This window comes from Rhinolophus sinicus, chromosome 5 (genome assembly GCF_057876585.1).
Source record: "Rhinolophus sinicus isolate RSI-liver-muscle chromosome 5, RSI-T2T, whole genome shotgun sequence".
Taxonomy (NCBI): Eukaryota; Metazoa; Chordata; class Mammalia; order Chiroptera; family Rhinolophidae; genus Rhinolophus; species Rhinolophus sinicus.
Window position 1 is genome coordinate 90,402,676 of NC_142505.1, and position 21,998 is coordinate 90,424,673.

Consider the following 21,998-nt stretch of genomic DNA (forward strand, 5'->3'; position numbering starts at 1 on the left):
ACAGGCTGGAAGCTAAATCATCACCTTTCAGAGCCCTTCCCCTCCTTGCAGGATTCGGTCACTGAAAAGAGACTGATAAAACCCTGAGAGGCCAGAGCTCTAGGTGTCCAGCACCTTCCTTGAACAGATGGGGAAACTGAGGTCCAAAGAGACGAGGCTGCTCAAGGTCACACAATAAGTAGCAAAGCGAGAATGGGACCCCAGGCTCCCCATATTCCCGTTCTCTGCTGCTTCCCATGCCCCACACTACCTCCCTGCTTCCAAGAAGGACCACTGATGTACAGAGAAAGAATCCTGTTTCAACCTCAAGCCAGGAGTGCGTTCTACTAGCTAAAAACAACAGTTAGGATGCAGACAGAGCTCTGCAGGAGAGGAAGCGGCTTAAGGCTACATTTGGAGGGATTTGCTCTGTGGTGTTTACTTAGGGCACAAACATACATGAGTAAAAATACATCCAGTGACACGTCTGGGTTGAATACCATGCTTTCATTTAACAAACATTTTCTTCAAGGAACTGTAGCTATTTGAATCTGGAAAGGATAGTTCTTGCGCATTGCCGCTTTGTTTCCAACAGCAAAAACAAAAACAGTCTAAATTGAAACACGCCATAGTAGAATACTATGTAGCACTTTAAAAAGTGGAAAGGTAGGTCTACATAAGGGGCCAAGGAACACTGTTGAGTTAAAAAAAAAAAAGAAAAAACAAGTTAAAAATATGTACAGTGTAAAACCATCTTAAGCTTCATCTATAATTTCTTTGAGAATGAATTTTATTGACTTTAAAAATTTTGTTTAGAAAAAAATATTTTTTTTAGAAACACCATCCTTTAGAGCAAGGATTGACAATTTTTCTTCTGCAAAGGCCCAGACCGGAAATATTTTAGGCTCTGTGGGCCACATGTCACTGTCACAAGTACTCCATTCTGCTGTCACAGTGCGAAAGCAGCCCCTGAGAGTACGCACGAGAGTGTGTGGCCCTTTTCCAGTATAACTTATTTATGAATACTGAAATTTGAATTTCATATGATTTGCACGTGTCACCAATTTTTTTTAACCATTTAAAACTGTTAAGAACCATTCTTAGCTCACAGGATGTGCAAAAGCCAGCGGCCAGCAGATGTGGCCCCAGAGGCAGTGGCCACGCCCCCTTTAAGTCCAGTTCAAGCCCCACCTCCCTCCTGGCCACACTCACCTATTTTGTCCTCAGATATCCCTGTCCTTCAGCACCCCCCCCCCAACCCTCCTGTGACCTTCAGTCGCTTCCTCCACTGCCTCCCTGCTCTGCCTGTTTGCCCTTGGCGACCCTCCTCTCCTGGCTGCAGGACTGTTTTTTCCTGAGCAGGGTTCTGAATAGTTCCATTCACCTTGGCAGGGGAACCCAAAGAAAGGAATTTTGTTTGGAGTCCTGAAGAAGCCAGGGCTCAGGACTGTGATTTGCCTTTGAAATCAGGCCCCCTCCCCTCCCATTCCCAGGGGTCCCTCAGTCACTTCCCTGCTCACCCACTGCCGGCCCCAACAGTCTTCTTGAAGACCCTGTCGCCAGCCACATCAGCACTCAGCGTCGTAGGTCCAGGTGGCTCACCATGGACCCCAGAGCCCTCTGCTTCCTGTCCTGTTGCCTGCTCATCTGTGTGATTTCAGGTACGACCTCTCCTTCCATGGTGGCAACCCTTTTACTCCCCTGGGACCTTCTGAGGATGCCCCCTCCCCCCTGCCTTTCCCAGGAGTGCTCTGTTGACAGCATGGGGCAGGGGCGTGAGGGAGCACAGCAACGCTCGTACTCTCAGCTCAGCTCCTCTACTCACTGTCCGTAGTACCTTGGCTGGGTCCTGTCACCTCTGGCAGCTCAGTTTCCTCATCTGTACAATGACAAAGGTGAACTGCGTGATCTTCCAAGCCCTTTCCAGAACCAACAGGCCTCTCTGAGCTGGAAGGCAGAGGCTATCACTAAGTCTGGTAATGATTTAGATTCATGGGGTGGCTCACGCCTGGGGAACTCTGAATGCTGACAGAACAAAGCCTAGTTCCTCTACTCACTGGCAAGATTTAATAAAATAAAGTCTCTAAGACTCAGTTTATTCAGCAGTAAAGTGGCAATAACAGTAATCTCAAAATTATAGGGTGTTTTTGAGGATTAAATGACATCGTGTAGATATGTGCTTGGCCTGCAGCCTAGCATGTAAACACTCAATAAGTGGTAGCAATGTTATTTTAATTTTAAAGACCCTGATTATATCTGATCATACCAAGATAACGTAATTCTAAGAGTCTGAGTGTTTATTTCGAGGTTCTTTGACTCTAAGAGGCTATGATTTTGCTTACAAAGATCAACAGTTTGAGGGCTCCATCGGGCACAGCCTGAAAGATTTCTAGCCCAGAACCTGGTAGAAGATAGATCCTGGGGAAGGCTGATGCCCCCGGGAGACTCTCCCTCCATCTCTCTGCTTCCAGCTTCCCCAGGAGGAGCTTGGGACTGGAATAGTCTCTGCAAGAGAATGGCTGGGCTTGGAACAGGATTTAGATGCTATCACTCCAGACTTCCTCTTCCAGACCACTGTCTGGCCGTTGGCAATATTCCCACTTGATGCTGCTCTCAGATGCTATTTAGGGAGCCTCCGAGGATGGGAAGGTGGGGGCACCTCCCTGGTCAGACAGTAGCAGTTTAGCAGAGTTGATGGTGGAGATCGGAGGATTTACTTGTAGGGAGAAGAGCTGGAGGGTGGAGGTACTGGAGGTAATGTGACCTCAGACATTTAGGACCTGGGCCCTGAGAAGGAGCTTGGAGAGTCCTCTGGGACAGACACGGTAAGTAGTGATTGAAAAGCTGGATGGGTGGGTTTCAGGCCCCCACCCCCTTCCACCAAAACAACCCTATTATTACTTTCTATTGTTGACCTTTCAATATTTCCAGAGAGGGCTCTGTTATCTAGAATCTTTCTATTGATTGGTTTGTTTTGAAACTTGAAGAATCTCTGGTTTAGTCCAACCTTTCCATTTTACAGATGCAAAAACCGAGACCCAGAGACAGCAAGACGATCAATACACAGAGGTAGCACCAGACAGGAGCCCTCTAATTTGGTGGCTTTGGACAAAGTACATGACACTGAAGTTTCCTCATCTGTAAAATGGGCACGTTAGTGAAAGCTTCCTGGTAGGGCTTTGTGAGTGTTAGATGAGAGAATGCATGGCTAGCGCTCTGCACAGTGCCCGGGTACCCAATACGTTTTAGTTATGACTGTTATCATCATCAGCAGGCCCTGAAACCAAACTTGACACTTTCCTTAAGTTTACCTCGGTGACTGACCTGTTGGCTTAACAAACCCAGACGCTCCAAAGCTGTAGACATCCTGTTATGGCTCCTAGAAAACCCCTCCCTACACGGTCTGACAGCCCTCGGTCCTGGGAGGTGGAGCCTCTGCTACTGAAGATGTGTTTACAGCCACCCTGTCACCAGGGCTTGTGGTGGCCTCTGTCAGATCTGGCCAGGACAGCCCCAGCTCTGGGAGCCACTCTAATCCAGCCCTCCGTCAGATTTCAACTCCAGACCAAATAGGATTCCAGACCCCAAATGCAGAGACTTCCCCCAGCCAGCTGCTTTGACAATAGCCTCTCATTAGGGCAACCAAAGAACTAGCAGTCGGTCGTCCTGGCCCCTGTCTTCTCCTGCCCTCTGATTGGCTTGCTTCCGCTTCATGGAAAGGCTCCATGTAGGAATGTTTGGCTATTAAAACATTAGCTTTATATTTGGATTTTTAAAAACTCCACTATTTGTGGCAAGCAGAATAATATGCTCCCCAAAGTGTCCACGTTCTAGTCCCTAGAACCTCACATGGAGAAGAGCAGTTAAGGCTGCAGGTGAAATTAAGGTTGCTAATCTGCTGACTTTAAAACAGAGAGAGAATTCTGGATCATTCACTCAATGTAACGACAAACATCCTTAAAAGTAGAAGAGGGAGGCAGACAGGAGAACCAGAGAGAGAGAGAGACAGCTGTGTGGGGAAGACTTGGTCCGACGTTTTGGGCTTTCAAGATGGAGAAAAGGGGCCACAGCCAAGGAATATGGACAGTTTCTAAAAGCTGGGAAAGTCAAGGAAACAGATTTTTCAAGAACTCCCAGAGGGAATACAGCCCTGCTGGCACCTTGATTTTAGCCTCGGGAGACCCACGTCAGACTTCCAAGAAAATAAATTTGTGTTGTTTTCAGCCACGGAGTTTGTGGCAGTTTGTTATAGCAACAATAGAAATGAATACTTTTTTTTATGATGGCAGCTATTTATGAGCTTCTGTTCTATGCCAGGCACTATTATCTCATTTAGTATATATAACACAGGCATGCCTACCTGGGAGCTATTGCACATTCGGTTCTGGACCACTGTGATAAAAATGAGTATCACAACAGAGTGAGTTGTAATCCTTTTGGGGGTGGAGTTGTCATGCAGGGTGTCGTGCGGGGTGTCTGGTCCTGCTCCCTGCATAAGAATGCAGAATAAGGTAAGGCTAAAAAGGAACACCCACGGAGCCATAGCAGGGGAGTCATACCACTATATTCTCGCTGGCAGCTGGGTTGGAGACACAGGACACAGGATCCACACGACCTGCAACCTGCTGTCCGCTTCTCTGCCAAACAACCAACCCCACTTGCTAACTGCAATCCGTGCTTGCCAGCTCAGCCACCATCTTCTTGCTAGCCCCCATTTTCTGCTAGCGTAGGCATGGCAGTTATATTAGTGGCCAATGGCTAACCAGTAACAGCTGATGGCCAACTAGCCACAGCTGATGACCATCTACTACCCGAGCCAGCACCTTTCCACGTGAGGCCGAGAGCCTAGAAACTGCTCTCTGGGGCTCTGTCCCCACAGGAGGGTTTTGCCTTCAGTTTGTAAAACAACAAACCAAACCAAAACAAACCCGCAATGGCTGTGAAGCACAATAAAGGGAAGCACCATAAAATGAGGTGTGCCTGTAATCCTGCAAGGCAGGTGTTCTTGTTCCCATTTTCTAAATGAAGAGAATGTGGCTCAGAGGTCACACGGCTCCTTTGTAGCGGAGCCAAGAGGGAAAGCCCAGCACCTCTGGCTTGGAAGTCCCTGTCCCATCATCTGGCCCAGGTTTACCGTCCCTCCCCTGGAGTGGCCTAGATACCACCTTAGAGCATCTTTGCTTCTAGATGCCCGACTTGAGTGTTCCAGGTCACCGAGTTAATACGCTGAGCCCAGCTGTTCTCTCTGAGGCTTAGTTTCTCAACCTGTAAAAAGGGGTTAGAAATGCTCTCCAGATGCCTTTTTGGGCCTACAGCGAGAATGAAATTAGAATGTGTGTGGGTGGGGGGAAATCCTCTGAACTATTCATATTAAATGCTCTCCCCATGTAAGAAATTCAGAATAAACCTCCCCCAAACTACCAACACTTCTTAAAACCATGGCAACATCCTTTCCCTCCAAGGCCAGGCATGGCCCCCAGGATAGATGTCCCCACTAGGGACGCCAGGGAGACCTTTTACGTTGTTGTGGAATAATAGAAAAAAATATATATTGGTCCCTACCCCTGGTTCCTGGCACAGAGCTCCCCAAACCCTTCTCATTTCCTAAGTGATAAGAGCACTAGGAGCATCATTTGTTCCAATATTTGGTTTTTGACCGTGATTCCTGACACCCAGCTCCTAAATCCCTTGGAATTTTCTGGGTAATAGGGAGCATCTTTTTTCTAATGAGGCGACTCTGGGTGGGCTTCTTCATGGCTTCAGGATTGGGGCCGCTCACCAGGAAGACCAAGCCATGACCAGAAACTTGGAACTTTCAGCCCCACCCCCATCCTTTGGGAAGGGGACAGGGGGTCACGAGTGACCTAATAATTGGTCATGCCTGTGTGATGAAGCCACCATGGATATCCCCAAAGTATGGAATTTGGAGAGCCTCTGGGATGCTAAACACATAGATGTGCTGGAAGAGGGGTGCCCCGGAAAGAGCACAGATGCTCTGCACCCCTGCCCACATACCTGGTCCTGTGCACCTCTCCATCTGGATGTTCGTCTGCATCCTTTATCGTATCTTTTTTTATAATAAGCTGCTAAACATAAGTAAGTGTTTCCCTGAGTTCTGTGAACCATTCTAGTAAATTATCAAACCCCAGCGGGGGTCATGAGAGCCCCGATTTTATAGCTGGTTGGTCAGATGCACAGATGACAATCTGGGACTTGAGACTAGCATCAGAAATTGGGTGGAGGGGGCAGTCTTGTGGGACGGAGTGCTTAATCTGTGGCATCTGAGGCTCTCTCCAGGTAGATAGTGTCAGAATTGAGTTAAATTGTAGGACATCTAGTGGTGTCCTAAAGGATTGCTTGGTGTGGAAAAAACCCGCACACATCTGGTGTCAGAAGTGTTGTGAGTGAGATGGTAGTGTGAATAAAGGAAATGTACATAGGAGGAGTGTAGTTTTTTCTTAACAATTGTGAGAACCAGAGGATTCAGGTTTGAAAGTGGTGGTTTGGTCTTTTTATTTTGTTGTGTTTTGTTTTTGCCCATTGAGTACGGGTGTGTACTGGTGATGGTGGTCAGGGGCCATCAAAAAGGACAATTGCTGAACGCCACTGGGACCTTTTCTATTCCTGCTGCCCAAGTGCTGTTCCAGCCCCCTTGCACTGATTTGCCCCCGCCACTCCCACCAACAATGGGGAGGCCCAAGGCTTTTGTAACATGATGGTTTAAGAAGCTGTATCTGGGGGCCGGCCTGGTGGCTCTGGCGGTTGGAGCTCCGTGCTCCTAACTCCAAAGGCTACCGGTTCGATTCCCACATGGGCCAGTGGGCTCTCAACCACAAGGTTGCCGGTTCAACTCCTCGAGTCCCGCAAGGGATGGTGGGCTGTGCCCCCTGCAAATAGCAACGGCAACTGGACCTGGAGCTGAGCTGCGTCCTCCACAACTAAGATTGAAAGGACAACAACTTGACTTGGGAAAAAAAAGTTCTGGAAGTACACACTGTTCCCCAATAAAGTCCTGTTCCCCTTCCCCAATAAAATCTTTTTAAAAAAAAAAGAAAGAAAGAAGATGTATCTGATGTTGCATGTGAGATAGATTAGGGGCCAAAAGACGAGTTAGTTGGGAGCTCCATTGATAGTCTGGATGTGATCTGATCAGGGCTCGGACTGAAAGGTATTAGCAGTGGGGACAGAGAGAAAAGGATACATCTGGGAACTACTGGGAAGGAAAAGAAAGAGCCTCAGGACTTAGCACAAATTGTACAACGTTCTCTGCATGACCAGAAGAGTTGGACTGGGGTGGCAGGCAGGCATATGGAATGATTCCACTTCCTCTTCCACGAGGAAGAAAAATTAGATCAGCGGTAAAAGTTGAAGATAGTGGGTCAATATCTCCAAAGACTTTCTAGCAGTCAGAGCCATTTGGCACTGAGATACTCCACTGGTGGAATTATTATCGCTCTGGAGTCGGCCAACCTGGGTTTAAGTTCAAGGGGAAGGATACTCCTTAGCACTGCACCTTGGGAAAGAGCCTCTGTGAGCATCAAGGTCCTCGTCCATAAAAGGAGAACAATCCTTACTTAGTCATTAAGAGGATGAAATAAGAAAATATATGTAACGGGGCTAGTATTGTTCCACAAACACTGCAGGCTCCATCAGTGGTAGCTGTTGGTATTGTTAAATACTGAGCTCACGTCTCATCACTAGACCTATCTAAGTTCGTTTGGAGCATGCTTTAGAAGGTGTTGAAATATTGGCAGCAACTTGGATAATAAAATGTGTAAGTTCCCTTCCATAACCCATCAGTGGTTCCACTTCTAAAAAATTCATTCTAAGGAAGCAACTGATTAAACTTTCATGCACAAGATGATTAGTCAAAATAATTACTCAAAAATTATTTATTTTGACTAAGAATGTGAAAAACCCAAATACCCAACAGTGAAAAAATAAATCATGATACATTCCTACCATTGAATACCATGCAAGTCATTAAAAATGTTGGTGCACATGTGTTTGACATGGAATGATAACCACGACACATCACTGAGTGAAAATGCAGATGGTTAAAATATGTATCATATTGTTCCACTTTGTTTTTTAACAAAATAGGCATTTAAAATATTTTCATTAAAACAGTCTTGGGAAAATATGCTTCAAATATTGGTTATCTCTGGATGGTAAGTTTTGGGGCAAATTGAATCCTTTTTCTTGGTTTGTATTTTATCATTTTTCTCTAAAGAGTGACAATTACTTGTGTAATAGTAACAAGCATAAAAGGTCCTAACAGAGCTCTGAGGTTCTGTCAACTGCTGGGGTGAAGAAAGGACAGAATTCGAGGTGAATGGAGAAGGTTGGTGACCCCAGACCCATCCTGTCTTCCCTGCAGCTGAGATCCAGGAGCGTGGCAGAACTCTGAAGGAGCAGAAAAAAAGGGGCCTCAAAACAGCCAGACCTGGTGAGGTGAAGCCCTCAGGAGCCCCAGGCCAGAGAAAACCCAAATCAGACCGGAGCCAGAAGTCTCTGCAGAAGAAGATGCCTTTGGTGGTTGTCACCCCCAGCCCCCCGGCGTCCTCCATCCTGACCCAGGTGTTAGGGAGAGGCCACTTCCAGAAGGTGGGGGACTCTCTAAGCCTGCGTGCTGGCGAGACCCTGGAGCTGCGCTGTCTGGGGAAGGTGGTCCAATGGAAGGTGCCTGTGTACCTGGAAGAGGAGGGCGAGGGACGCCTGAGGTATGGGGTGGAGAACTCCTGGGACAGCCTGAATGGGTCCAGGGCTGGGGCAGCAGTTTATAAGCACTTTAACTGTTTTTATAGGGATTAAAATGGCCCAGAACCCACACTGGCCATCCTGTTACATACAACTACAGGCACCTAAAAGAAACAGCAGAATGGGCTCACAAGACCCATCAGATGCATAGTGGTTTTACAGAATGGGACACAAGGCTCCCCACAATCCTGAGATGTCTTTTCTGGGGGCAGCAAATAGTGCATATAGGAGGAAAGGTGGCAAAAGAGGATGACTATCCAACATGTTAGTGTGTGGATATCAGGCTGGAGGCCACCTTTCTGTCAGGGGAGCCAGAAATGAAGGCAAAGTTGGCCCCACAAGCATTGCCCACCAGAGTCCAGAAGAAAATCAGGCAGAGGTTGGGGTATAAAACTGGGTTCAGAAGATTTGTCTAGGTTCTCTCAATTCAGTCACTTAAAATGAGATTTCCTGGGACTGCCTCCTTTGGCAGGTAGAGGTGCTTAGAGGGCTTTGTTAGCCTGAACAAAGAGACACAAGGAAGGAGCCGAGAAGCACAAAGTTGTTTGGGGGACTCCACTCGCAATGTATGGACAAGGTCAATGGGAAGTAGATGGACCAACTAGAAGTTGCATGTGAGGCCAGTGGGATAGGCGAGCCCATCAGAAACTGTGGGTGGGGCCAATACAAATGCTGACAGCTCCCCTGGGCAAGCTGGGAAGACTGCTGGGTAGGTGGGGTGATGAAAGCTGATGAGGAGGTCGGTCAACTGACTAAATGCTGCCACTGTGTGTCTCAGGCCTTCCCCATCTCCTGTCCACCCCACCGACTGTCTTTCAGAATCAAGCACTTCAGCCAGCATAGTCGGCTACAGCTGGTGAACTCCACCGGCGCGGACACAGGGGAATACAGCTGCTGGGCTCAGCACTGCCAGGACGCCCAGTGCTCGGAAGGCGAGGACCGCCAGGGAAAGACCTTCATCTTCTTCACAGGTGCTCTGGAGTCAGGGTCTGGGAAAGTCTTCCAAACCTAAGTGTCTTTCCCCTTAGTCCCACTTGTAAAATGAGGGAATTGAGCTTGTGGTTCTCCAAGATCCTCCTTGTGACATTCTGGGATTCACTGAACTGAAAAGTCAGAGTCCAGTTTTGTTCAACAGAGGGAACAGATGACTCTTGTAGACTCAGCGGTGTCTCCCTTACCCAAATCCAACCCAGCAGTAGTGACGACCCAGTCTAGAGGTTCTTAGCCCTTTCCATTAGCCCCGCCTGTTAAAAACACAAATTCCTGGGCCCCAGGCCATTAAGTCTGGATGAAGTCTGGAACCCTGGAATGCCTACGAGTCCTGGCGATTTTATCTTCAGGAAGCTTTCCGAAGCAGCAGGCAGTGCTTCCCAATTCTGGTTGCCCATTAGGGTCACCTGTGGTGCTTTAACATTCCTGATACCTGTCCCCCTCCCCAAGTTCTGATTTACTTGGTCTGGGGGTGGAGCCCAGAAATTGGTTATTTTAAAAGCATCTCTGGTGGTTCTAATCTTCAGCCAAAGTTAACCATTGCATTTGCCTAACTCTAGATCCACTTCGTCTAACACAGAAGCCACTGAACCCATGTGGCTATTTACATCTAAATTAATTAAAATTAAACAAAGTTTGAAATTCAGTTCCTCAGTTGCACTAGCCACCTTTGAAGTGCCTGATAGCCACATGTAGCTAGTGGTTACATATGAGACAACACAGACACAGGACATGTCCATCATGACAGAACGTTCTATTGGACAGCACAGCTCTAGAAAGCTGGTCCCCAGGTAATTCCTACTCACTGTACCATTGTGCACTCAGGACGCTGACCTGAGACTGTTACTAATGGTACCTTGAACGAGTTTCACGAATGTTTGCCTCCCACAGGCCTTGTGCCTCATATCCAGTATCCCATTTGCTTCTTATCAGCTCTGCAAAGTAGGCCAGAATGGGATTATCGCTCCTATTTGACATATGAGAAGAACCAAAGCTCAGAGGAAATAAGTGATTTGCTTAAGATCCCACAGCTAGTGGGTGGCAGGATTGGGAATCAAACCAGAAACCATGACTTCTATTCAGTACTTCTCTAATACTTTTCACATAAAAAGACCTTTAGAGATCAAGCCTTCTAAACCCCCTCATTGTATATACGAAGACACCAAAGACCACAGAGGGAAAGAGATTTGTTTAAGATGCACAGCAAGCTCATGACCAAGCCCGAACTGGTCTTCAGCCTCCCAGATCAGGACCCCTTACCCGAGAGGAAAGAACATGGAGCATGGAGATGGGAAGGGAAAGTGGGATTTCAAATCCCCGTGATGGACCTCATGCTCATGGGTGGTGGTAGAGCATCAGGAAACAAATCTGTCCCAACCTCATTCTTTTCTCTCCCTCCTTCCTTCCCAGACCCAGAAGAACTCTTTGTCCCCACAGAGAATTATTATGAGGTGATACAGTTACGTAGCAATCAAGCAGTCCTGCTTCCCTGCCAGGTGACCAACCCCCTGGCCCAGGTGACGCTGCATCGGGAGTTCCCACCGGAAGAGGTCCCAGTGGATGGGACAGACATCTCCTTTGATGTGAAGAAGGGCTTCACCATCCACCGGCCCCGAGCTTCCTTGGCTGGTTCTCTCTTCTGCTTGGCCAGCCTCGGTGGCATGAGACAAATCTCTACCAAGTACATGCTGATCTACATCAACTGTGCGTGAGCCTAGGGCTCTGAGTGGGCAGGGCAGGGGAGGATATGGGGAGAGACACCTCCTTTGGGAACCTCAGGATTATGGAGCTCTAAATAACCACCTTTCAACAACACTTCTTATATTCAACCATCTTGTCCAGAGAGCCAGCCAAACAGCTATTGCGCTAGCTTGCATCAATTCGGCCTGTGTCTATCCACTCATTCTCAATCAAGCAACAGCTTTCCATCATCCGTCCTCCCTTAAATTAACCATTCCATTCACCTATCCTCCATCAGATCAACCGTTCCACTCATCGTCTATTAATTCATATACCCATTCACACATCCTCTATCAATTCAGTTGCCTCAACCCTTCATCCTCTATCAATCTAACCATGTCACCCATTCCATTCAATCGTTCTAACAATCAATTCAACATGTTTGTCCTCATTTCTCTCCCATCGTCTCCATGGCAGACCCATCTTCCTCCCCCAAACCCACCATCCAAGCTTCAGCAACTTCGGTCCAACTGGGAGAGAACTTCAATGTAACCTGCACAGTTCTGAGTGAGCCGGAGATTGCTGTGGACTTCCGTTGGGAATATCCAGGGCAGAAGGTAAGCAGAGGGGAAGAAGAGGCTATGAGCTTGTGTGTATGTGGTGGTGGTGTGTTGGGGTAGGGGCGTGGGAGGGAAGCATTAGGATGATGGCCAGGAGCCATCACCGTCAAGGGGATCCACTGCTTGACTAGAAATCTGATGAACCTGGACTAGTCCCAACTTTGACACTGCTTCTCGGAATGACCTTGGGCAAGTCACTTCCCTTTTCTGGGCCTCCGTTTCCTCATCTGTCAAACAGAGCTACTTCTCAGGTGACTGTATACAAATGTATAATTTGTTCCTTTGTTAATTTATCCAGTAATTCTTGAGCACCCACCACATGCCAGACACTGTAGTAGGTGCTGAGACTACAATGATGAGTCAATGAGAGAGATGGCTTCTGCTCTCTGCAAACTTAGTCTAAACGGGGAGGAGGAAGTGGGACATGAACAAACATGATCATCTAGAGAATACTGCATGCTACGAGGATACAGCAGGAATGTGATCAGGTGTACTTAAGATAGAGTGCTCAAGGTGTCTTCTCTGAAGTGACATGCAAGCTGAGACCAGACTGGTTCAAATCACCTGAAAATGGGGCTTGAATAAGTACTTAGTCCCTATGGCAGCGTGTGATGAGCGATGGACCAAAAGCGTTAGCAACTGTTTCCTGGGCAACTACAGCGGGTCCAGACCTTCACAAGGTGGTGCTGGAGACGTGAGGTGGGGGTGATGTTCTTTCCTCTCAAAGAACTTACCCTCATAACCCTCAAACATTAGGAGGAGGTTCTGTGTCAAATAGGCTACCAATCCTGATTACTGCAGGAATCCTTTTTTTTTTTTTCCTCTTTTGGGAATCAGATGTTCTAATAATGCTAAGAGGAGATTGATTTATTCTTAGCAGGCACATAAAATATCTAAATGTCTAAGGATTTTTTTTTTCTTCTTAAAACGACTTGGATTGGTTTCTGTGTTTTTAATTCTCATTCACCCCCCACTCCCCTTTGGAAACCATCAGCTTGTTCTCTGTATCTATGGGTGTGTTTTTGGTTTTTTTGTTCATTCATTTAATTAATTTATTTATTTTAGATTTCACATATAAGTGAGATCATACAGTATTTGTCTTTCTCTGTCTGACTTATTTCACTTAGCATAATACCCTCTAGGTCCATCCATATTGTTGTAAGATTTAATTTTTTTTATTGCTGAATAATATTCCATTGTACACACATCTTCTTTATCTATTCATCTATTGATGGATATCTACGTTGCTTCCATATCTTGGCTATTACTAGTAATGCTGCAATGAACATAGGGGTGCATACGTCTTTTCAAATGTGTTTTTGTTTCCTTTGGATAAATACCCAGAAATGGAATTGCCAGATCATATGGCAGCTCTATTTTTAATATTTTGAGAAATCTCCATACTGTTTTCCATAGTGGTTATGCTAATTTACAATCACACCAACAGTGTATGAGGGTTCCCTTTTCTCCACATCCTTGCCAACACTTGTTATTTGCTGATTTATTGATGATAGCCATTCTGACAAGTGTGAGGTGATATCTCATTGTGGTTTTAATTTGCATTTCTCTGATGATTAGTGATGTTGGACATCTTTTCATATGTCTGTTGGCCATTTGTATGTCCCCTCAGGAGAAATGTCTATTCAGATCCTCTACCCATTTTAAAATTGAATTGTTTGGGGTTTTTTAGTGTAAAGTTGTATGAGTTCTTAATATACTTTGGATATCAGCCCCTTATCATTTGCAAATATCTTCTCTCATTGTTAGTTACCTTTTTGTCTTTTTGTTTTGTTGATGGTTTCTTTTGCTGTGAAAAAGCTTTTTAGTTTGATGTAGTCTCATTCATTTAGTTCATTTACTTCCCTTGCCTTTGGGGTCAAGTTCACAGAAACCCCTCTGAGACTAAGGTCCATAAGTTTAGAGCCTATGTTTTCTTCTATTTTCTTGTTTCAGGTCTTATATTCAAGTCTTTAGTCCATTTGAGTTAATTTTTGTGTATTGTGTCAGATAGCTATCTAATTTCATTCTTTTGCATGTGACTTTCCAGTTTTCCCAACACCATTTTATTGAAGAGAATTTCCTTTCTCCATTGTGTTTTTGGCTCCTTTGTCGAAAATTACCTGCCTGTATATATGTGTGTTAATTTCTGGGTTCTCAAGTCTGTTCCATCGGTCTTTTTTTCTGCCAGTACCATATTGTTTTCATTATTAAAGATCTGTAGTATAGTTTGAAGTCAAGGGGTGTGATACCTCCAGCTTTGCTCTTTTATCTCAGGATTGCTTTGGCTATCTGGGGTGGTTTGTTATTCTATATAACTTTGAGGAATTTTTTGTTCTATTTTTGTGAAAAATTCCAAGGGAATTTTAATTTTCATTTTTCTATGTATCTTTTGATCTTTTTTTCTTCTTCTTGGACCCCATAGTTGTTCAGTAGCATGTTGTTTTATTGCTACATACGACCGAGTATTTATGGTTTTTCCGTCTTTGTTCTGTAGTTAATTTCCAGTGTCATACCATTTTGGTCAGAAAATATGCTTGGCATGATTTCAATCTTCTTAAATTTATTCAGATTAGTTTTGTGTGCCAATATATGGTCTATCCTTGAGAATGTTCCATGTACACTTGAGAATGTGTATTCTGTCATTTGGGGCTGGAAACTTCTATAAATATCAAATAATCTATTTGCTCTAATGTGTCATTTAAGTAAGACCAATATTTCCTTGACTTTATATCTGGATGATCTATACATTGTTGTCAGTTGGTTATTTAGGACCCCTACCGTAATTGTATTTTTGTCCATTTCTCCCTTTAGGTCTGTTAGTAATTTCTTTATATATTTTGGTGCTCCCAGGTTAGGTACATACATACTGATAAGCATATGTCTCTTGATGAATTGTCCCCTTTGTCATTATACAATGTCCATCTTTGTCTCTTGTTACCTTTTTTTTAATCATGAAACTTATTTTTTCTTACATAAGTATGGTTACATCTGATTTTCTATGGATGTCATTTGCTTGAAGTATCATCTTCCACCCCGTCACTTTGACCCTGTGTTTGTCTTTGGAGCTGATTCTCCTGCAGGCAACATAGTGTTGGATCTTGTTTTTTTAATTCAGCCCACTGCTTTGCGCTTTTTGATTGGTGAGTTAAGTCCATGTACATTTACGGTGATTGTGATATATGAGGACTTACTATAGCCATTTTATCTTTTGTTTTCTCAGTACTCTATATTGCCATTTTTTCTTTTCCCTTGTGATTCTGTCAGCTATTTTAGTTTGGTGGGTTTTTTTAATGATTTTTTCCCCTCCATTTCCTCTTTTTTTTATGTTTTGTGTTCTCAGGTCTGGATTTTGTTTTGTGGTTACCATTAGGTTTGTATAAAATGTCTCATGCATACAATAGTCCTTTATCTTCTGATGGCCTTTTATCTTAATTCACCTGTACACATTGTCCTTTTTCTTCTCCTCTTTTATAATTTTGTTGTCACAAGGTTATCCCTTTTTCTGTTGTGCTTTTATTACCAAATTGCAGTATGGTTATTTTTAATGCTGCCCCTTTCCCCTTTATCCTTTATGTCATAATTACGTGATTAATTTTGAAGTAAATTTGAAATTTCTTGCTTCTGGCTGCCTGACAGTTATCTTACTCAAAGTTTTGTATACTTTTGTCTTTTTGTTTCTGGTAGAGAGCTTCTTTCAACATTTCTTGTAATGCAGGGCTTGTGGTGGCAAATTCTTTCAGGTTTTGTTTGAGAAAGCCTTTATTTCTCCTTCATATGTAAAGGATAACTTTGCTGGATATAATCCTGGGCCGATGGCTCACATCTTTCAATATTTTGAATATTTTCTTCCACTTTCTCCTGTCTTGTAATGTTTCTATTGAGAAATGTGATGATAATCTGATGGGGTTTCCTTTGTAAGTTAGTCTTTTTCCCCGGCTGCCTTGAGAATTCTTTCTTTGTTATTGATTTTTAAAAGATTGAATAAAACGTATCATGGAGAAGGTCTTTTTGTGTTGATATAATAGGGGTCTTCTCTATTTTAAAGTCCAGTTATTTCCATAGGCTTGGGAAGTTCTCATCAATTGTTTCTTTGGGTAGGCTCTCTGTTCCCTTCTCCCTTTCTTCTCCTGCTGGTATATCTATTATCCCTAGGTTGCTCTTTCTAATGGAGTCAGATAGTTCTTATAGAGCTGTTTCCTTTTTTCTAAACTCTTAGTTCTCTCTCTTCTTCCTCCTGGGTTATTCCTAGATTTCCATCTTTGAGCTCACGAATTCTCTCTTCTATCTGATCTGCTCTATTTCCAATGCTCGCTAATTCATTCCTCATCTCATTTATTGAGTTCTTCAGCTCCAAAATCTGTTTGGTTCTTTTTTGCAGTTTTAGTCTCTTTGGTAAAGTACTCGTTTTGTTCATTAATTTTATTCCTGAGCTCATTTAACGGCTTTTCTGAGTTTCCTTGTATATCATTGAGTTTCCTCCTAACTGAAATCTTGAATTATCTGTCATTTAAATCACAGTCTTCTGTGACTTTGAGTTTGGGTTAAGGAGACGTTTTATTTTTTTTCTGTGCTCCAGAGGTACCTTGGTTGTTCATGCTATTTGATGGATTGTTTCTCTGCCTGCACATTTGAGGTAGTGAACTTTTATTGTTTAGATACTGTTTTGCTCTCAACAAATCAGCACATTGATAGGTCGTGTACTTTCTTTTGTTTTCCAGTAGATGGTGTTATACCACATAATTTTGTTTTCTGTTGTGGGCACCATTTGCATCTCTGGACTCATGGTGGGCTGGCATCACTTCAGTTGAGGAAAATACCACATACCTACTGGGATGGTGGGTGTCCCCTCTGTGACCAGCTTGCCTCGGTTATAGGGGATGACCACTGTGGTGGGGGAATGTCATGGGTGGTGGAGAACTGGTTTTGTGAGTTCCCAGGCCTACCTCCTTTTCACTAATGTCCACTAGCCCCACTGTTTTTGGAGGTGTCTCCACTGCCTCTACTGGGCTCTGCCGGGACAGACAGGGCAGGGGAGGTAAGTTTGCGATCTTGAGGCTCCACCTCCCTGCCAGCAATGGCTGTTGGCACCGCTGTGTTGTTCAAGCTTCCCAGCCACTTTTACCTGACCCTGCCACAATGGGGAAAAGGGGAGAGGCCTTTACCCAGAGGGAAACTTCTTATGACCTCTTACCCTTCAGGCCCTAGTGTGTAGGCTGAAGCCCAACTTCTCCACCATGATTGCTGGAGCCACAGTGGGTGCCAAATTGCATCTGTAGCCACCGTCTCTGTCTTTCCTCCATCCCACTTCCCCTACTTGTTTCTATACACCCACCTTCAGGTGTCCCAATGCGTGAATCTTTCAGGCATGTTTGTGTGTTGAGCAGGGAAGCCTTTGTTGAATCACGATTATGCAACTTGTAAATTTAAGGTGAGAAACAAAGGAGCCATGTCACTCCACCATGATGGAAACCTCACTTTAGGATTTCTTAAAAGGGCTTCCTGGAAGAGCTGGAATTTGACATGAGCCTTGGAGGGAGGGCTGGACCTGCAAAAACGTGATGAAAGTGAGCCCCCCAGAGACCTTAGGATGTGGAAATAGTGTGTGTGTGTGTGTGTGTGTGTGTGTATGTGTTTGTGTGATTCTCTCACTTGTCAAATGCGGAAGCTGAGACCCAACAAGGGGAAAATAACACTCATATGTTTGGGAGACAATGGTTTCACTGTGCCAGCACCTCCCCAACATGTTCTGTGGAATGGCAGATTACCAAAACATGCTCCCCAATAAAAAAAGTGTTCTTTGAAAAACACTGCCTCTTATAACCATAACCTGACTTGGAGATTCAAAACCCATCTGCACACATAACTGGCTCAGTGGTCTGAGTCTCCCCAACTTAACTTTGTTTGACTCAGTGTTTCACAGACAATTGTGATAATGGACCCCCCCACTTCCCACCCTTGGAGTAGGGAACACCCATTAGTGTCCCCTACAGAAACAGAGTGCCACAAAACCCACTCTGGGCGGTGCTGCTCTAGGCTATGTTACCTCCTGCATCTCCATGAGTAGGGGAGGAGACCCCAGCTTCTCTCCAGGGACTTGAGAAGCTTCACTTTTTCCACAAAGAACCTGGCCTTTGAGGTGCTCTGACATGGAGGTGTGATCTGCAGCAGGTCACTTCTCCTTTTCCTGAAAGATACATGGTGCCTCTTACCTATCGACTGGTGCCCAAGTCAGAGACAGCATCTGGGGCAGGTGATGGACAGTTATCTTTTGTCCCTGCAGCTGGGCCGACCCCCCTACATCAGTGAGTGGACCAACGTGGTACGCCAGAGGGGCCAGGTACAGCAGGAAGCAGGAAGCACCCTGTATGTGGCCGAGGCACGGGCTGGGGATGCTGGCGCCTACATCTGCCGGGTCACCAACCTTCAAGGCACTGGGACGGCCATCACCCGTGTCCGTGTGACCCGAAACCCTTGGGTTTCCCCTACCCCTTCCTAGCTCCCTTCCTGGCTGCAGGCATCTGGGTGTGGAAGAGTGGGCAGAAGCAGGAGAAGGTAACTGTGTGAATGTTGGTGTATTTCTATGCCATGGAGGTGCCCCCACAGGGCAGAAACAACCTTAGCCTTCACCTCTTACACTCTCTCATGTGTGCTTTCACCTCTCTCTTTAACTTCGCTGCCTCATTCCCATCCCTGATCTGTTCTGACAGCCAGTCTTCACTCCAACCTCAGGTGCTGAGACTGGGCAAAGCAAGGGCCAGTGGGGCACCAGTACCCAAGGAGGGACCCCAGAACCACTGTGAATCACTCAGGCCCCAGGACTTATTCCTCAAAGATGTCTGCCCTTAACAGAGGTTGTCATGAAGACCCATCTCCTCCTTCTCCCAGGAAAACACAGAGGCCAAGTAAAAACAATACCGTGCATTCTGTTTGGTTTCCATAGCTTGTCTGCCCCAGGATGAGACTTTGACCACAGTTTATCTCCTTTCATCCATCACAGGCTACACGAGGGAAACCCTGCTCCCCACAACTTGCCCCTTCCCCCACCCAGCCCCTCCCATGAAAACAATGCTTTCTAAAGGGCGTTCTGCAGCCCGAGGTGCTGGGTTTGGGGTAGAAACATGGTCAAAGAAGTTTAGGAAATGATGAGTACTTTGCTTCCTTCTTGGGAATCTGCAATGTATGTTAGCATATTAAAGGTTCTGAAAAGTCCTACAGTTTGCAGATCGTTTAATTTGATTGAACTTAGAGTTTCTCAAATTACTTGGCCACCGATTCTTTTCTTGGTTGTACCTATTAATGTCCAATGATCTCGTGTATCCCAGAGAGGCTTTGGGAAAAGATATGTGAAGAAGGATGTGTCTCATTCACTCCTGAACTGCCCTCAGTCTCCTGGACGACCTGTTTGCCCATGGCCAGAGAAGCAGCTCTGTGGTCCCCTAGCCCTGTTGAACTCCCAGAACAAGACATGGATGAAGAAGGCAGTCTGGGCCCATGGAAGAGACTGACTTTTCCTGTGTGCTGGCCCAGGGCTGGGGCTGGAGCTGGGGGCGCCAGAGGCAAGGCCTTTCAGCAACGTTGATCTCAGTCTGCTCTGCCACTGATACAGGGTAAGAACCTGCTTCAAGGATCTGATGCAGATCAGAGGAGGGAGGTGTCTGTGAAAGCATTTAATTAAAATGCTCTATGCAAGGGAAAGTTATTATAATAGCTTTCGGCCGACCGGAAGCTTCTTAAAAAGAATCTTCAATTCACAGATGTCAGGGCTGGACAGACCTGCTGAGGTGAGTTTCTCCAGCTACCCCTGTACTCTGATGGGGGAGCGCAGGGTCAGGTTCTAGGGGCCCCGGATCAGGGATGGCAGGAATGAAGGTGGAGAGCAGGAAGTGGGTTGGGGACCAGAGAGAGGAAGGAGGAGAAAGACTGTCACAAATGTGATCTTCCCAGAGCCTGGGGAGAAAGAAAAAGCACAAGACCCAGATGACAGATGAGGTCCCAGTCCTGGCTTTGAGAATCCTGCTCCCCACCTCGGTTTTCTCACCTGTTCAGGGATGAGGTTCTAGCTCTGGCTGTGCAGGGCATTCAGACTCACTAGGTGGCCCCGCGGCACTGAGACTGAGGGACCGGAGGTGAGGAGGGAGCTTTTCCTGGCCACGGAGGAGGAGCTCTGGCCATTACCCTTGGGCTGACCGGACTCTGGGCCAGGGAGCAGTGGCAGGCTGACGCCCTGCCTTGGCTGGGTTGGCCCCTGGCACTGCCAGCCCCAGTGGCCTCCAGTGACCCCCTCCCAGCTGCTCACCTTTCCCAGTTGATTCACAGGGTTTGGTCCACTTCCTTCCCTGTCCCCCAGCTCTGAGTCTGCCCTTCAGACAGTCCTAGAATGTGACACTATAGTAACTCAAGAGTCATTTGTTCAGTTCCCCCAACTGTTTAAGAGGACCAGTAAACTGAGGCTGAGAGAAGGCCAAAGCAGAAGTGGGATGTGTAGGAGGAAGTTGATGAGCTGGCAGCAAAGCTGACAAGTTAGGACCAGGAGGGTGTGTCCTCTTTGTCAGATGGCTGAAGTGGCACAGGCGCCCCCTGGGAAAAGCCTCAGATCTCCCCGATTTGAACAGAGAGAAGGGCAGGGAGGGAAGGACTCCTCTTGCTGCATTTCCTGGGCCAACTCAAGGGAAAGCACTCTTTGGGGCCTCCAAAGCCCCCTGGGTGATTCTACGCGGCCTAGGCCCCCAGGGCTCATGGGCACACACCCTGGCTCCCATCTCACTCCTGCCCTCGTGGCCTCCTGGGAGGAGAACGAGAGGCTCTTGCTGTCTTCTCTGGAAAGTCCTGGAGAGGGAGCTGTGACCACAGATGTCATGGCTGCTCAGGCCCTGAGCCTATGTGGCCAAGAAGGAGACCTCGGTGGGGGTGACGGAGGCCAGGGGGAAGGTGGAGGCGGCATCGGCCCCAAGCACCCGGTACAGCAGCTCCTCCTTCTCCTGCTGGAGCTGTCGCCTTAACTGCGACTCCTTCTCCAGGGCCTCGCGGGCGAGAAGCAGGTCGTCCGAGAGCTGCCTGTGGATGCAGAAAGAGGCCATGGTTGCCTCTCAGGGTCTCCAGGGACTGCAGAGACCACCCCCTTCCTCTAGGACAGCTTCCGCAGGTGGGCCGCCAGCCGGCTCCAGGGGCCCTACGGCCCCCTCTTGCCCCGTCGAAAGCAAGAAGTGATTCAATCTGTTGACCAAGAAGCATGGTCCTCATAGGGAGACAGCTCCGGGTTCAACCTGCCCTATCGCTTAGCCGTGTAACCTTGGACAAGTTGTTTACTCTCAGCAAATTTCAGTTTCCTCATTTGTAAAATGGAAATGAGAATGATAGGACCCAGCTCTTAAAGTAATTAGGAGATTTCGATGAGATCATATGTATTCAATCAATTGTGTCTGACACATATTAGCTCTCATTTACTAAGCGCTTAGAACTGGTTCATTCATTTATGCATATTCATTTATTCATTCATTCGGCCTCATGAGCTATATGTTTCCTGTTCCCCCTTCCCACATTGGGCTTTCCCATGGAGCTCACTCAGCCAGGATGGGGACAAACAGATACTAATCTGGGCCTTTGATTTAGGTTTCCAGGCAGAACTGGTCCCTAGGGATACCCAACTCCCAAGGAAAGAGGAGCCACATTCCCCAGACAGGTGTGGGCTGACCTGTCAATCCATCCCCCCAGGCTTTTCTGAGACTCAAAACTGGAGATTTTGACCAAAAGGGCAGGGACAGGAGGTGGGGGTGGGGGGTGGAAGGGGGCACGGGGAGAGCTACCTTGACACAACCATCTGCTTACGGCCTCGGACATGGAGGTCCTCATTCTCCTGTTGGAGGGTGGTGATTTTCTCCTCCAGCATCAGGTTTTTTTCTTTCTGTAACAAATCAGAATGAGCTCAGAAAGCCACCAAACTCACATGGTGTAACGCATGGCATCACCTCC

General features: G+C 46.4%; 2 protein-coding genes across 2 annotated transcripts in view; one reads left to right on the forward strand and one right to left on the reverse strand.

Moving 5' to 3' along the window:
• The first annotated feature begins 1,238 nt into the window (after positions 1–1,238).
• Positions 1,239–20,602, forward strand: LOC109448756 (platelet-derived growth factor receptor-like protein). Its single transcript, XM_019734388.3, has 6 exons — positions 1,239–1,640; positions 8,360–8,702; positions 9,559–9,710; positions 11,140–11,433; positions 11,887–12,026; positions 18,310–20,602. The coding sequence occupies exons 1-6, from the start codon at positions 1,583–1,585 to the stop codon at positions 18,523–18,525; spliced, it is 1,203 nt and encodes a 400-aa protein (XP_019589947.2). The 5' UTR covers positions 1,239–1,582; the 3' UTR covers positions 18,526–20,602.
• CCDC69 (coiled-coil domain containing 69) overlaps positions 19,242–21,998 on the reverse strand; it is a 32,451-nt gene continuing 29,694 nt past the window's right edge. Inside the window, exons 8-9 of the mRNA XM_074313805.2 lie at positions 21,833–21,930; positions 19,242–21,083 (exon numbers count right to left, since the gene is read on the reverse strand). Coding sequence (XP_074169906.2) covers positions 20,906–21,083; positions 21,833–21,930 — 276 coding nt within the window. The 3' untranslated portion in view covers positions 19,242–20,905. The remainder of the gene's footprint in view (positions 21,084–21,832; positions 21,931–21,998) is intronic.